The sequence below is a fragment of the Tauraco erythrolophus genome, chromosome Z (genome assembly GCF_009769465.1).
Source record: "Tauraco erythrolophus isolate bTauEry1 chromosome Z, bTauEry1.pri, whole genome shotgun sequence".
In the NCBI taxonomy this organism is placed as follows: domain Eukaryota; kingdom Metazoa; phylum Chordata; class Aves; order Musophagiformes; family Musophagidae; genus Tauraco; species Tauraco erythrolophus.
In genome coordinates, this window is record NC_141496.1 from 10,146,422 (window position 1) to 10,163,306 (window position 16,885).

At 40.1% G+C, this 16,885-nt stretch overlaps 1 protein-coding gene across 1 annotated transcript in view; it reads right to left on the bottom strand.

Moving 5' to 3' along the window:
• The window catches only part of KIAA1328 (KIAA1328 ortholog), a 182,638-nt gene that overhangs the window by 17,659 nt on the left and 148,094 nt on the right, over nucleotides 1-16,885 (bottom strand). Inside the window, exon 10 of the mRNA XM_086629470.1 lies at nucleotides 13,754-13,862. Coding sequence (XP_086485596.1) covers nucleotides 13,754-13,862 — 109 coding nt within the window. The remainder of the gene's footprint in view (nucleotides 1-13,753; nucleotides 13,863-16,885) is intronic.

The window sequence follows — 16,885 nt, forward strand, 5'->3', positions numbered from 1 at the left end:
CGACGCGAGTGGCAGCAGCTCCCTAAGAGGCCGAGACTGGTAAAGCCCGAACTGGTGCGATCCATGGGGAGGATTGCAATCCTGCGGGCAGGACTTACTTTGGAAAAGTTTGGGGACTTTTTCTTTGTGAGTAGGGGATCCACCGAAGCAAGGGAAAAATGGTGTAAAGACTCCTCCTCCTTTAAGAAAGAGGCGGCAGTGAACAACATGGATGAACTGACCTGTACTCCCCCATTCCCTGTCTCCCTGCGCCGCTGGGGGGAAGACAGAGCCAGGAACGAAAGGAAAATAGGGGGTGGGGAGGTTGTTGTGTTTAAGATCTGGCCTTGTTTTCTTTTTTTTCTCCTCTCAAGTAACCGGTTTCGTTCCCTTTTGTCTTTTGTTAAGTAACTGTTAATAAATTGTTTTGTTTTATTAAGAAAGCCTGAGTCATGTTTTGCCCGAGACCATGGTTGGTGGGTGCTCCCTTTTCGGTTCTTGTCTCAACCCTCAGTCCAAAAAAAACCACGACAATTGTGGCGCCCAACGTGGGGCTGAGGAATTCGAGATAAGAATAGTGATTGGGAGAGGTAACGGGCAAAACATGGACTCCAGAGTGGTGAAAACAGAAGGACCTTAGGAAACTTTGATTGTTGTGTTTGGTGAAGGGACTAGGGGTGGATTGTTTGTGAAATGTGTGTTCTTGTTTAATGTTTTAAGTGAAGTTGTGCCTGAATAGGGAATTCGCAGAGGCGAGGGGTGGAATGTGATAGTTTGATGTGTGGGGGGGTGTTCTGGTGGCAGGGGAGGGGATTTGCTCCCTGTGCCACCAGATCTGAGTCCCATCCCCCCCGGGGGAGGTTGAGCCAAGGCGGCGCCTCTGCGAATTGCCCTATTTAAGTTGGAACAAAGGGGCGGGAAAGGGGCTTTTTGCTCAGGAGCGAGGAGAGAGCAGGAGGGCGCTGCCCTCGCTCCCGGCTCCCGGCCGAGCGGCCGCTCGGGCCCGGGCCGGCGCCATGTGCTCAAGATGGCGCCGGGGAGCCGCATGGGGGACTCGGTAAGCGCCCCGCTCCCGGGGTGCCCGCCGGGCCGAGCTCCCCCAGAGAGGATTAATATCTAAGAGAAGACAACCACAACGACCGGGTCAGCAAAGATGGAGCAGGAGGAGGTGTGCTGGAGCTGAGGCTTCCCTTGCAAATCGGTGTGAGATGGCAGGCGGCCCCCCTGCAGCCAGGGTGTACTCGGCGGAGCAGCGACCCACTCGTGGCCTGTGGAGAAACCCACGTCGGGAAGGAGATGCCTGAGCCCAGGAGAGGTCGTGGAGCAGGGGATGCGCGACCAGGTACTGTTGATAATGGGGCATGGAATGCACGACGAGGTCGTGGAGGCATCTGGAGACCGTGGGACGACCCACGCCGACGCGAGTGGCAGCAGCTCCCTAAGAGGCCGAGACTGGTAAAGCCCGAACTGGTGCGATCCATGGGGAGGATTGCAATCCTGCGGGCAGGACTTACTTTGGAAAAGTTTGGGGACTTTTTCTTTGTGAGTAGGGGATCCACCGAAGCAAGGGAAAAATGGTGTAAAGACTCCTCCTCCTTTAAGAAAGAGGCGGCAGTGAACAACATGGATGAACTGACCTGTACTCCCCCATTCCCTGTCTCCCTGCGCCGCTGGGGGGAAGACAGAGCCAGGAACGAAAGGAAAATAGGGGGTGGGGAGGTTGTTGTGTTTAAGATCTGGCCTTGTTTTCTTTTTTTTCTCCTCTCAAGTAACCGGTTTCGTTCCCTTTTGTCTTTTGTTAAGTAACTGTTAATAAATTGTTTTGTTTTATTAAGAAAGCCTGAGTCATGTTTTGCCCGAGACCATGGTTGGTGGGTGCTCCCTTTTCGGTTCTTGTCTCAACCCTCAGTCCAAAAAAAACCACGACACCTACACAGTGCAACATGGAATTATCAGATAATCTGTATGAAGCGGGAAGCATTTTATTTCTAAGAGTATGAAAAAGACTGCAAACTCATAAATCATAAAACTGCTTGTACATTATGATGCTTCACAGATACCTGATAGACTGACAGAAGTGCATGCGTCCTACAAAATATATTTATAGGTCTGAACTATGAGGGGAAAAAAAAAAATCTGAATTCAGTACCACTGCTCATCTCATACCACAATTTTGTGATACAGCCACAGAAGCTATGCACACAAGTACTATTGTTTCCAGTAACCCTTCTGGAAATCTAACACAAAAAGTCAGCCTAACAGTGCAAAGGTCGCTCCTTACAAGGCATGTTTCTCACCCTGCTGATTCGAGACAGTACACACAGAGAAACATACAGCCAAACGTGACTTAATAAAATCTTCAAGTCTTCAGCTTATTATTTTTTTTTAAATTTTTCTCATTTCATTCCAGTGATTTCATTAGGTTAGACTTCTTCATCTTTATTAAAAAATAATCAGAACTGAAATGTTTCAATAAACCCAATTTCTGTTTTAAGTAGTAAAAGATGATTCAATGCAGATGAAGCAAAAATGAAAGTTAAAAGTACAATGGCATTAGAGGCTTTGAGAATATCCTTTAAAAGATTTTAAATACATAAATTATATATTAGTACTCTGGAATATTTTTGTTTGTTTTTTTACAGAAAAAAGAATTCTAAAAGCAATTTTTCTACTATGTTCTCCAGCTGTCTGTATCAAAACAAAATCCTTTAAAGCTTATGGGTGGGAAAAACCAACCAAAGGAGAAAACCACAACTTAAGGCACCACTATTAGAACAGACAGAGCTAACTTTGTATAGGGTAAAAAACAAAGATACAACATCGTTTTCAATTTTCCATGATGTTTTCAAATTGTTTCTCTCTCAACACATTCAGACTAAAATAAATAATTTAACTTCCCCCCCCCCCCCCCCCCCCCGCCCCAAGAGGTACCACCTCAACACAGAACAGATCAAAATTATCATATGTGACCACAAATTAGCTGGGAGCTAGAAGCACACTGCACTGAGAAATTTAATTGCTGAATATAATCACTATCTACAATTAAAAAAACTATAAAAAAAAAACCTTAACATACTCTGTTCCTTTAAAATTATATAAATGTTGAGGAGACAATTTTAGTGCTCTAGTCACAGCCCAATACAAAGCCAAACTTACCAACATTCAATAGCATGTGTTTTTGAAAAGGAAATTAGGTCTAGGAATCATAGAAGGGTTTGGGTTGGAAGGGACCTCAAAGATCATCGACTTCCAACCCCTCTCCCATGGCCAGGGACACCCTCCACTACACCAGGTTGCCCAAAGCCTCATTCAACCTGGCTTTGAACACTTCCGGGATGGGGCATCCACAACTCCTCTGGGCAACCTGTTTTGTTGCCTCACCACCCTCAGAGTGGAGAACTTCTTCCTTAGATCTAATCGAACTCTACTGTCTTTCAGTTTGAATGTACTACCCCTTGTCGTATCACTATCTGCCCTTGTAAAAAGTCCCTCTCCAGCTTTCCTGTAGGCCCCCTTTAAGAACTGGAAGACTGCTGTAAATTGAGGCTGAATAACCCCAACTCTCTCAGCCTGTCTTCACAGGAGAGAAAAAAAATCACACCTACAGTAAAAATTGGTGCACTCAGCTCGAACAAAGGTCTGTAACCAGGGACTACACTGTCAACTCTTTGTTCCCTTCAAATCTGTATCAGAACATTAGAAGGTATATTACATTATTCAGGGTTCCCAAAAGTAATGCTGGAAAGGCTACAAAACAAAAATATATTTAACAGTTCAATAGCCTTTACACCAAAACACTGCCATGTCTTTCCCTACCCAAATCAGGAAGACATCTTGGTTATTTCATCATCCTACTCGGGAAAAATCAGGGCTCAAATCTTCTGTTATTATGTCTCATTGAACTAATTCCAGATATGAAACTTTATAAGATTGAGACTTAAACTCAGATTTTGGGTTTTCCTACATCAGAAATGTCCTAACAAAGAACGTTAAAAGAGGAATATGTAGTTACTTAAAAATCATTATTATGATCCGTATGTTATGGATGACATTATCTAAAAAGCTGTTTAAGTTAGGAAAAAACACAACGACAACCTTGGAGTAGGTGGACTTAAGAACACAACAACAACAAGAAGTCAGGATACGAGCTAAATGGACCTCTACTCCTATCTAAACATAGTACATTCTGAATGTGCCATCTGACATTTCTGTCTGATGGTCACCAGTAGACAAGACAATAAAGAATTGTTCCCTATTTATTTTCTGCATGTCACTTTTGATTTTATGAACTTTTAATAGTATCCTAAACTGCTCCAAGAGAGGGCTGAGTTACAGGGAGGGGCTTAGGGTCTCTTCTCTTGTCTCAGCCACTCCTGGAACAGGGATAAGGGAGGGATCCAGAACTCCAGGAACATGAGCCAATAAATAGCTGCAGCCCCCTCTGCCCACACCCCGAATAGGGACTCTCTTCCTGCATTGGCAGGTCCAACACTCAATCCAGGACTGGTGATCTTTCTTTCTCTTTCTTTTCCTCTCCTTCTCTACAGCACCCCTCTCTTTTAAAGTTCTTAAGTAACATAAGGCTTACCTTGATTTTCTGTAAAGCCACATGACTTGGGTGGATATGACTGTGAGAGGGCCGACATGTTCCAAGTGTTTGTTCTACAGAAGTTCACCGTTAATTAATCACTGAGATGATTTGTGTATCTGATTCACGCCCCAAATTTTTCCCAGGAGGGACGTGACAATGACCAAAGAGCAATAATGAACATTACGCACTTAGAATCAACGTGTCTATGGAGCAAAAATTTGCTACAGCAGTCTTTCACCTCAGAAGTGGAAACAATATAAAAATGAGAGAGTTTGTTAAAAAGAAATTTAAAGGGGCAGATAAAAGGGTAAAAATATTTGCAAATGGCACACATTTTTCTAACAGTTATACTAGGGCTCCAAAAAAGGACACACAACCTATGGAGAAAGGCTTTAGCGATTAAAGAGCTGTACAAGCTAAGTGGAACAGTAAAGGTGATAGTTAAGTCCAGCCGGGTCCAAATAAAGACAAAAGCAAGCAACAAACTGCTAGATGAAGCAAAAAAAGAAACAACAAAACCCCCCCAAAAAATGCAAACCAAACACCACAATAAATCACAGCTAAAGATTAAGGGTCATCCTGCTAAAAGTGTAAGGTCTAATGACAACATTTTAAAGATATCAAAAATAGGAAGTTTGAGTATCTGTGAAAGCCAAGAGGAGATAAAGTTAAAAAGGAGCACCTAAGTTTGATAAGGCCACTGCAGAAAAGCTCAATGAGCTGACACATAATCACTACGGTGGAACTTGTGAAGCTTCTGAAGCCACAGAGGACACAGTGGAAGACTTGTCTCAAGCTGAAGTGTCATATAAATACACTACAGAACAAATCAACAGAATGAACCATAAGAAATTATTGGTACTTACTCAAACTTCTGAAGAAGCTCAAGTATGAAACAGCTAAACTATAAACTGCAGTGTGCAACTAATTGCCTAAAACTGCCTCAGTTCTGGGGCACTGAATGTTGGCAAATGTAGTTTTCTTTTTAAAGGGATCTGGAGTGATGTGGAAATCTACAAATGAAAAGGTCTGATGTTTAGAACAAGCAGATTGGTAGAAATTATAATACAGAATTGATAAATTCAACATATTGATGAAGAGCCTTTCTATTAAGTGTTAATTCACTGGAGACCTCTATGAGATTTGTAGAATTATTATGCATCTGAAAAAGGAAAATACAGTTTATCTGTTTATTTACTCTATCTGGAGTTCCAAAAGCTTTCCAGCAGATCTATCACCAAAGACTTAAAAGTTGCCATAAACTAAGAGGAAAAATCCATTAACAGATAACTGGTTAAAAGACAAGAAATAAAGAGGAAACATTAAAATTGGTCTGCTATAAAGTGGCCAGGGAGGTCACCGGCAGAGCCTCACAGAAATCTGTTAGGGCCTGAACTCTTCAATGCATTCGGAAGTGGCCTAGAGAAAGGACAAATAATGAGATGACATTCGTTGCTGATACTGTGCTGTTCACAGTAGTAAAAACAAAAGCTGGATGTCTTTATTGAGGCAGAGAATTAGAATATCATGAAGGGAAAAAAAAAAGTACATATATAACTGGGAATGCAGCGAATCAAATAGTATAAAGCGCTGGTTAATGTCCTCAAGTGGCAGAGAGGCAAGAATTTCTTTTGTAAGCAGGCAATTTGTCAGCTGGAAATAATTGAGAAGACAGAGCCGTGTTTGTCTGCTGAGGTTGTCTCCTGCTGCGCACTGTGTTTGACTAGCAGAGGTGGAAAAAGCCTGGTGCGAAGCCCTGCTCAGACCTCGGAAACACTGCAGCATCCTGGTCGCTTATGTTCGAGTTACAGGGCGTCACCTCTTCATCTCACTTCTCAAAAAGATTCTCCGAAGCAGTGACAACTTCCATCCTTCCTGGCTTTCCATCACCACAATTTTTATTAAGCATATTGCCACGTCACAGGCTCACGCTCCACTGAGGAAGATGCTGTATGTTTGCAATCATACCTATCCACTCCCTCTCCCAGGGTGTTCAGTACCTACCCCTTTGATTTACAATGCCAGCATTGAAACTGTGTTAATAATCAAGGCACTGGCCATGCAGCACACAGGTTAACCCTGCATCTGCCTCCAATCCATAATCAAAATACAGATGACAAACGACTTATTTTTAGTTCCTAAAAGAGAGATAAGATGTCAGTGTGCATTACTCTGGGCTTATTTTGCAGTCCATGGGAAGACAGATACCACCAAAAGGTGATTTAGCTGATCCTAAAATAAGTCATTGACCATAAAAGGAGCTGAGGGTAACTAGCTCAGTTGTCTCAAGATAAGCAAGAGGAATTCCACCCTAACTATACCAGCATCACGGTTAATCATTGTTATTACATGGATTAACCAAGCACAGAGATGCACTGTGCCAGGATCCTGCCCTGAAGAGTTTACAGCCTGAAAAGCTGAAGGAGAGAGAAAAAAGGGAATATATTAACACATAAGCAACGTGGTGGAAGTATGACAGAACCATATCTTGGGAAAATGGCTTCTTAAAAAAAGACGTAATTATTCTGTATATATTACTACTCAATTCCTCTCATCTCTGAAAAAAAAAAAAAAAAACACCAAAAAACCACAAAACCAAGAGGAGACTCCTCCAAAAGAGAAGTAGCAGAGAAGTGACTACAGTGCTGGGAAGAGAACTATGCAGAACAGTTCCTTACAGTACCATGAAGAGAGGAACCAAGACTGGTCTTAATTTGCCAAATTCTGTAGAAATTGTCATCACATTAATTCCAAGAAAACGTTTAAAAGATATAATGCAGAGCACAGAGAGTATCCGTGGAAGAAGAAAAGACAGTTAATTCTTTTTTTTTTTTTGACAAAGGGATAAAGCAAAGCACAGAAGGAACCTGAAAATATTTTATCAAAAATTTTTTTGAAAAAATATTTTGAGACTAAGTTTTCATTGCTGTGATTACAAGTCCAAACAGGAACCACCACCACCTAGTGAACCAACATTCACTTAAGATTTCACGTGGTATTTGAGAACCTGCAAAAGCACAGGGGGAAAAAAAACACGTAAAAAAAGTAATCAAGATAACAATGAAAATGATGGTAAGAAGCAGACTTAAAGAGTTAAGTCAGCTTCATAATATGATTTCTACTCTATTTTCCTTTGCTTATTATTACTTTCAAACTACAATCAAGTTATTGTCATACCACTGAATGATGGAAACCTTGCCAGCTACTTCAAAACTGACACGTTTTCTGTTGCAATGAACATTCCCAAAAGACATTTCCCCTCATTTTAATACAAAATCCTGTCAGATCCACAGAGCTGAATAAAAAAGTGTGTAAAGGATACGTAGCTGTAGTAGACCTCCCCCAACTAGTCAACTTTGGAATAAAAGATGATCAAAAAAGACTCAAAGATCCAGTGCTAGATTAATGCAAATATCTGCCTGTTTGCAAGTGTACTTTTTGATTAAACTGGCATACATCAAGTACAATTAGAAAGGTTATTTATAACTAAGAAATACATAATTCTGCATTTTAATGAGGGTGACAATTACAGCCAACAGTTGCTAATTAACATTAATCCTTTTGCACTGCAAGTCAGAATTCCCCAATATGATTTTCATTGTCAGCAATGGACACACCAAAACTGTTATCACAAAGCAGCTATTAGGTAGGCTGCTTTGACACAAATAGGTGTTCCTGTTACACACAGCAAAGAAAAAGAAGCTGATGATGTGTTAAATTTGATAACCTCAGATGTGAACACAGAATGTCATTTCAAAATTTACTTGACGTCTACAACACAAAATATAATCAAGGCTTATCATTTTCATGGCTGAACCCAATTCCAAGTTTCCCAAGAGTCAGGCTTCAGAGGTGAAATCTGATTTCAACACAAGCTTGAAGTCTCCCATTGTTAAATTTGGTTTTGATCCCAGTCCTGGGTTCACATCTGCATTTCACCTCCGAGACTTCAAAGCTTTCAGTGGTTGTAACCGAACAGCGTAGATAAGAAGTAGTGTTTGCCCAGTTTGTATCCGTTTCTGACGCAAAGTCTGGAGCAAGTACTGAAGATAGGAATGATTACTACTGATTGATTTCCTAGCCTAGCACAGCCTTATTGCAAATCGTTTTCTTACATACAGTATCAAGAAAATTTTGGTTCTCAAAACCACCGAATTTTAAATCCTAATCTTCCAAAATTGTTCTAATATATTTCTATTCATTGATTAAAAATGTCTCTGTAAAATAAATGTCAAGTCTATAATAACAACTGTTGACCTAATTAAACACTTCTATTAATGATAGCCACAATCCTCTAAAAGAGAGATGATTTATATTTGCTACGTGTGTCTTTCCAAAAGAGAAGTTCTCTCTGTTTTAGCCTCTCAGCCATTGTCTTTTCAGACTGAACACTAGAAAGCTATCTAACAGTCTCTTTTCATATTGGTCTTTAAGAGAAAGAGAGACCTGGTCCAAACACCATCAGAGGCACAAGATCACAACGCAGCCAGTAAATAAAGCCTCTAGAAGAGTGCTGAGGTGCTCACCATCTAGGTCAGGCAATTGGAGTGGGATCAATGTCAGATATAAGTAAATGAGAAGGCAGAAAAGGAGAATTGTGAGCACTAAGCAAAGAAACCTATAATGCACTTCTTACAAAGCGCTGTAAAATTCACATTTATTTTGTAAGTATGAGATAGATGGGTTATTTCTACATACAGAGGTGCCCAACTAAAATCAAGATAAGTGATATTAATGTCCTATGGTCAGTATTATTGAACCTCGAAAGCAATAAACTATGAGTCGATAAATATTACATTTGCAACATAGTTAACATTCTTCTACTGTCTCTGGCACTTATTACACATTGTAACCGCAAGTCTACAATACATTATTCATATTTGGGGTGTCACTGAGTGATGGATTGCTGTAAGAGAGGCTGTCCTTTAAATAAATCAACAAATAAAAATGCAAATGTTAACATTTTCAGCCACAACTTTTTCCATCTTGAATGGGGAATGAAAATTTCACATTATATCGACAGCCAGCAGAGAGAACAATTAACAACCTACACTGTGAATAAGAGAGATTAATTTGCCAACGTCTGGTTTTATCACTTGCATATGGAAATATATTGGACTTTTTGTGCTGCTGGCTTTCTCAGGGAGTAGGCAAAACTTGCATCTCCTACCACGTTCAGCACCTAACTCACCACCCCACTCCAAACACACTTTTACTCCCTTTAAACGTTCTTAAGATAGATCTGGAATGAAAGTTTTTTCCTCCTCGTCCTCCTTCTGAAACTTGAATGGTGTCTGATCCTAACGGGGTGGGGAAAAAAATTCTCCTATTTCTTTGGCAGTGCTTGCTTAGACTCTACAGAAGAAGGAACTTCACAGTATCTTCTTAAGAGCAGAACCATATTTAAGCATCCAACATGCACAGATCTGAAAGGCAACTACTGCATAACTAAGGCAAAAGCTTAAATCTCATCACTGTCGTATTTCCTAACACTCAGCATAACAGATCTACTCTAGACTATTCCAGTGTGCATTATTAAGTATACAACTCTGCACATTATATTTTACATTAGATATTAATTTGCTTAAAAGTCCCTGAATACGCATTCACCTGAGATGTGCTGGGCAATTGGGTAAATAGTTTTGTTTTTAAAATGTCCCTAAACACAAATTTACACAATACAATCTGTTTATAAAAACTCCAACAGGCCACTGTAGTCTAATAGGTAATAATATAGCTCGAATATAGTATTCATATTGCAGGAACTTCTAAATCACTTATTTTAATGGCTGCAAGAAACTTCACTCCAAGACAATGCATTCAGCTAGTATTAAAGCTGTGATTTAAAACTGCAGCAAGAAAACAGACTTAATGCTGAAATCCCAGACTATCACTCAATCCCTTAATTTACCTAACTGTTCTTAAATTCACTTCTTAGATGTCCAAAGTGAAAAATGTTACAGGAGAATTATCTGTTTCCATGGTGAGCAGAACAACCTTTGCCTGTGTCTTTTCAAGTGCTTGATTATCTGCAGTGTTACAGGACTTACTGTGCCAAACTCCACTCTACAACTGTTTGTGCGTGGGGAGAGCCTGACAATTGCACCAGGGCTGTAATCAAATGGTCTTTCACAAGGCACAATTTACGATACTTTTTTTTTTTTTAAGGAAAAAAAAAAAGCATAGCTTAATACTTTTGATTTAGAGAAGTTTTGTTTCTGTTTTGCAACACAACACTTGTTTTGCTGAAATCAAAACAAGTGTTTGATTCATCTAGTTTACGTAAAAACTTCTTCATTACTAAATGAAAGCATACAAATGCTACTACCTCCCCGTTCCAGATCCCTTCCAGCTCGCAGCCAAAACCCAGAGTCTTTCTTCTAGGCAAACAACAGTTACGAAAAAGATGCTGCCCCTGGTCACCAAAAAGGTAACGTTTAAGACAGTCAGAGGAATTATGGCTTCAGGAGTGAGAAACAAACTGTTTTTCCAAATTTCCTCAGTCCCACCCTTGCCTGTGATTTTTTTCTTTCCAAACGTATCAGCTTTGGTCTGGATAAATAAGCACATGGAGTGGAAAAGCTTTCTAGACCTGCTGTGAACACAATTTCAAGCAGCTCATGCAGGTGTAGACACTTGGCTTAAGAACACTGGGTAACCAAACATGCAATGCTTGGCTGCATCACGGAGAGCAGAGACAGGCATGCATAGAAGCATAACGGGCAAACAAATCCACTATTAGCCCAACTCAGGATGCCAGATAAAGAAACGCTATTTTTCTTTCAGAGCTATCACTGAAACCACCTTGTGCACATTCATTCTGCAAGTCTGGTCCTCCTAAAGGTCTAGCACTAAGGCTCTCAAGGCCTTCTAGAGACACTTATTTCTTACACCAGACTTGGCTCATTTCAAAAGAAAGTGGGACTGCAGCAATGCTTCCTCAAGCAGGAGGTAGCTGTAACACACTGAAGCCTCCAGTTGAGCCCTGCCAAGACAGGCTATCAAGCCAACGCATCTTCTACCTGCCACGCCTGCTTATCCAGCCAGCCCTCCCCAGAAGCTGCGCTAGCACCCCGACTCCTCGCGCTGGCAGGGAGCTTCTGTCGCTTTCCAACACCTTCTCCCTGGCAGGCTTTCCATTGCTGCTACTGCCAGGTGCCAGGGTTTGTGCTAGTTAAAGCTGGCACAAACATGAGTTGAATCTAGTCCTGTAAATTTAAATAGTCAAAAGTAATTAGGTTTACACATACTGCCGAATAAATAAATTTGCTCTTAGGCTAGAGCTTTGTGCTGCAAGTTTCAGGTCCGTGCCAACTGTTGTGGTTAAGCTGTTACCCCCCCCGCCCCCCCCCCCAAATCACAGATTATAACGAACATGCTGACAAACCCTAACTTTAGTGGCACAAAAGCAGCAATAATTCTCAATATTGATTAATTTAGTTAGTTAAACCTGCAGTCTAAGCTTATAACCATTCAGTGATAAATTGAGACTGACCTGCTGCCCAAGCAGCTTTTTTGATGAAGGATAGGATCAGCTTTAGGTCTCCACCGAAATACTTGTCCATTTACCATTTTCAATTAGAGAAGGCCATGAGTAAGGGAAAGCACAACATGGCTGCTTAAACTGGTCAATTATACTTATGGCACCAATGGAGAGAAAGAAAATGAGGAAGCGTGGGAGAGAGCACCCCAGAAATACAGGATTTTTCAAAATTTGTCATCAACTGGTAAAATAGGCCTTTAAGGATGACAGCTAATCAGACTCCTTTTACCGATCACTTTATCTGATATGATTTCTAACAGCATATTTCAACAATTATTTTACTCCCCTCTGTGGAAAAGAATGAACCATCAATCCTCTTGAATAAAACTCCTTTTTCTGAGCAGTTGTTGTATGATGTGAATAATTATATCTGCTCCTCAGTGCTTGAATGGAATCTCAACTTATCACTATTAGACGGTATCAAGCGGTATCTTTACACACTCTTTATCTGATATTACCGGCTTGCAAAGGTAACCCTTGCTTCTAAGAGAAATGCTTAGGCAACCTTGTGACTTCTGTTTGTTTAAACATGCAGTTATTTGTGGCAAACAGAGCCCAATCTATCTCAGTTCTTAAATCCTCCCAGAATTACCATCCCTTCCTTCCCTCAGAAGAAAAAAAAAAGTGTTTCCATAGCAAGTAAGTACAAATTTGTCAATATTGATAGTGGTTTTTCACCTATTATATATCGCAACTTCTCTCAGAAGATTGAAATAAACTGCCAGTTGCTGCCAAGAATACAGGGATGATATCAAACATACATTTTCCTAGTCCACTGGGCCAAGAGGAGATTAAGTCTGACTCAAGCCCTCTCATTCTCCAAGACACATTTAACTCTTTTTATGAACAGTCGTACATTTTTGTCATCCCACTGCACAAAGTCATCTAACTAGTGGTGTAAAATACAGCAAATTCACACTTTAATCTGCATTTACTTTGTTGCTTAACTAAAGATTTTATTATAAGAAAATGTGGGATATGATAAAGAAAAGCAAGGATCGTATGCTGTTTTTCTAGGCACTTACTGCTGGAATTGTAATCCTGCCTAAAGAAGGCAAGTTGTTTTTAGACTCGTAAGTATAACAACAATGCTGCTTTCTGTTTCTTCATCGGAGCAGAAGTGATAATGCTGCTTTTCCAGTGCATTTAGTGCAGATATATAGTATAATCAGGAACTGCTGACTTAATGTGATTTTGTTGCTTGTCATTAAACATAAAATAACACTGGTACAAAACATTTTAAAAGAAATGCCATTTGATAAAATACAGGGGAAGGGGAGGGCAAATACAGGAGGATTAAAATCTTCAAGTGGATTTAAAACCTAACAGGGGTTAACACCATCCATTCAAATTATTTACAAATGTATTTAATATGTCAGGACTTGGAACACAAAATATTTTCTGTTCAAAATCTAAGTTAAATTAAAATGTTAGAACTTGGCATATTCCTGCTTTTCTTATTCTAACAAGCAATTTAAGGCTTACTATAAATGTCAAAAGGATATGGCAGTTTTTAGTTTATATTATCCAGCTTGTGCTAACATGAAATATCATAGAAATTCAGCCACTTCCCCTGCATCTAGGAGAATTTGACGGTTGTGTTCACAGAATCTTAAACCAGAGATTACCTAGCGGCTTACCGTGAAGCGTCACACTGGATTGGTGATGCGGCTGTGGTTGCAAGCTCTTTGCTGCTGCCTGTCAGCACAGGAGATGTGGCTGCACCCCTCCGAGGTCCTGAAGATGTCCCTGCGAAATGAAGGCAAACCAACATTGGAGGTTAGTAAGTTTTGGACAGATGTTTTGCGATTCTGCATTATTACAGACTTATTATTCCCCCGTCCAATAACTCTTGAATTACAAAACAATCTAGATTGAAAGGTGAAGTCTGGAGGTCATGTAGTCCAATCCTCCATTCAAAGCAGGGCCAACAAGATCAGGTTTAAGGCACTTTGTCCAGTTAGGTTTTGAATGTCTTCACTGATAGTGAACCAACCTCTCTGGACAACTTCTCTGGTTCAGTGTTTGAACACTCTCACAGCGAAAAATGTCTTCTGTATGGCTAATCAGAATATCTTGAGTTGTAACTTTTTCCTGCTGTCTCTTGCTGATGATTTCCAAGAACAGGCTCATTTCCTCTTGTCTAGCCCCTCTCCTTAGGTAGCTGAAGAAAGCAGGAAGATCTGTGCTCAATCATATCAAGGCTAAAAGCATACAGCTTTCTTAGCCTCTCCCAGTAGGTCACACGCTCCAGTCCTCTGACTGTCCTGGTTGCCCCTGGTAGACTTCCTACAGTTTGCCAGCGTTCTCCTCGCACTGTGGAGCCTCAAACTGGACAAAGCACCCTACAGATACAGTCTCACCAGAGCTGATCAGAGGGGAAGTGCGACTTTGTCAACCTGATGACCACAATTTTGCTATTACAGCCCTGTACGGGGTTTGGTTATTTCATCACGCAGGCACACTGCTGACTCATGTTCAACTTGCTATTCAGCAAGACACCCAGTTCTTTCAGTTGTCAGCACCCAGTTGGTCCTGTTACAAGATACCAGTCCAACCCAGTTGAAGGAACTGGCATTTCTCTTTGTTGAACCTAAAGAGGTTTCTGTCAAACTATTTTCCTAGCCTATTAAGGTCTCTTGAATACTAGGCCTCCAGCATGTTGACCACTCCCCCAGTTGATGCTGTCTGCAAACTTGCTGAAGGTGCATCCTGTCCTGCTGTCCAGGCTGTTCAACAGTTAACCGCTAGCAACTGGCTGTCAGCTGAACCGATGACAACCCTTTGAGGCTGGCGGTTCAGTGAATTTTCCACCCATCATCCACCTTTCACCCACCCATCTGAGAAATGAGTTTTATAGATAGGATTTAGTTATCTTGCATACAGGTAGCCAGAGGTAAGTGGAATAGGTAAATTAGGAGAACTAGGCAAATTAGGATCTACTACACAAAGGCCTGTGAGTTTGGGCTTTTTTTAATCCAGCCTAATTAGCTCAGCCCAACCAACAGCACTTAACTAAACAGTAAATACAGGGAAAACTACAAGCGTCAGAAAAAATTAAAGCTAAACCAGTATTCAGCTCTTCGAGTAATTCTGTTATGTCTAAATATTTCTTGGCCGTGAACAGTAACATTATCTACCATTCATGGTGAAATATTAAGCAACACAAGGTAGCAACTCCAGCTTCAGTGCAAAATTTATAGGTGTCCAAAGGATTAAGATTATTTAAAATATTGCACTGATTTAAGATGTATAAAAACATACCCAACCTAGTAAAACCATGTTTTCAGGTGTGTTCTAGAAAGGCTAACAAAAAGAATGTGTTCTTTTTGCCCTGCTATAACGCATTGTGCTTTAGTAGTATCATGCAGTGAAAAAATCTTGCCTAATAAATAGTTAATTATTAGTGAAGGAACTCTTAGAAATATCATGGGGATATATGTTGACTGTGTGTCCCTGGTAACTTGATAGTGTGCCAATCCATGATGAGAACAGCGGGTATGCATATAAAGACTTGAAGCCTCTTGCTTAGACTTTCAGCTTTGTGATGGAATACGAGATATTTAGAAATCATTTCACATGATAGTGGAATGAGGCAGCTGGATTTTAAGAAACTAATACCAAAGTAATAAAAACCTGGTGAGCACGGGAGAATACATTCAACTCTGAGTACGAGAAAAGGCTGGCACACTGTCAACATACTACATTCACAGCAAAGTAGATGTGTTTCTCTGAAAAAGAAAATATATGGACTCAGGAGTGGCCAATACGGCCTCAAGGGGACTGTTCAAAGACTCAAGTTTGAAAATATTACCAGGGCAAGAAATGGAAAACAAGAAAAGGAACTTAGTAGGAACACACTGAGGCTATTAGGCTGCACAGACATAAAACAGGGGTAGCAAGAAATCCTGAGTAAGTGCATATATAAACAAAAAAATGTTTAAAAATACATCTTGAAAAAGGCATGCGAGTCGACTGAGGGAAAAGAAACACCAAAGAGCAAGCAGATCTATGAATATATGAACAAGGTTAAATCAATAAAGATATTAAAATGGCCAAGCTACTAATAATTTTAAAATATACTATGAGAAAAAATAAAGAAAAGGAATATTGGCAAGTAGGAGATAATGAAGACCATGTTGATGTATAATACCTGCCTATGTAAGCTGATGAAAAGAAATTATCAGGGGGAAAAAAAAAAAGATACACATTCTTTAGTCTGAAGGATATATATTTCAGGGCTAAAGGGAATTAGTTAATGAATTTATGAAGTGACTGGTAATTATTTATGAAAAGTCATAGAGAACTGGGGTGATACAAATGACAGCAAATTAATTAGATTTGCAGGTGTTGGAAGACAGTATGAGACTGGAGACCTTGCAGATGATCTAGAGAAGCAAGAAACATGGAAAACGAATAGACACATTCACCCTTGGAAAAAAAAAGCTCATATACGGTGTGCTAATCTAAATCCTGACACCAATGGAGAGAACTTGGAGTAGCAAAGAATAACAAAATACAAACTAAATGTAAGCTTGCAAGGCAAGCTACCCCCAAAGCAATTATAGATGTCTTCTAAATGGTAATGTTAAGAATACTATTTTCAATTTGGTTAACTTGGTTTAAGAGTGATTTAAAGTAGATTAAAGACTCATTTGAGAAAATTCAAATAGCTGTATATTTCTGCTTGAGAAACAGACAACTAAAACATGAAGAAAGTGGGGAAATACAGCAGTCTGCATTTTGAAAGTGTAAACACTAGAATGAAGAAA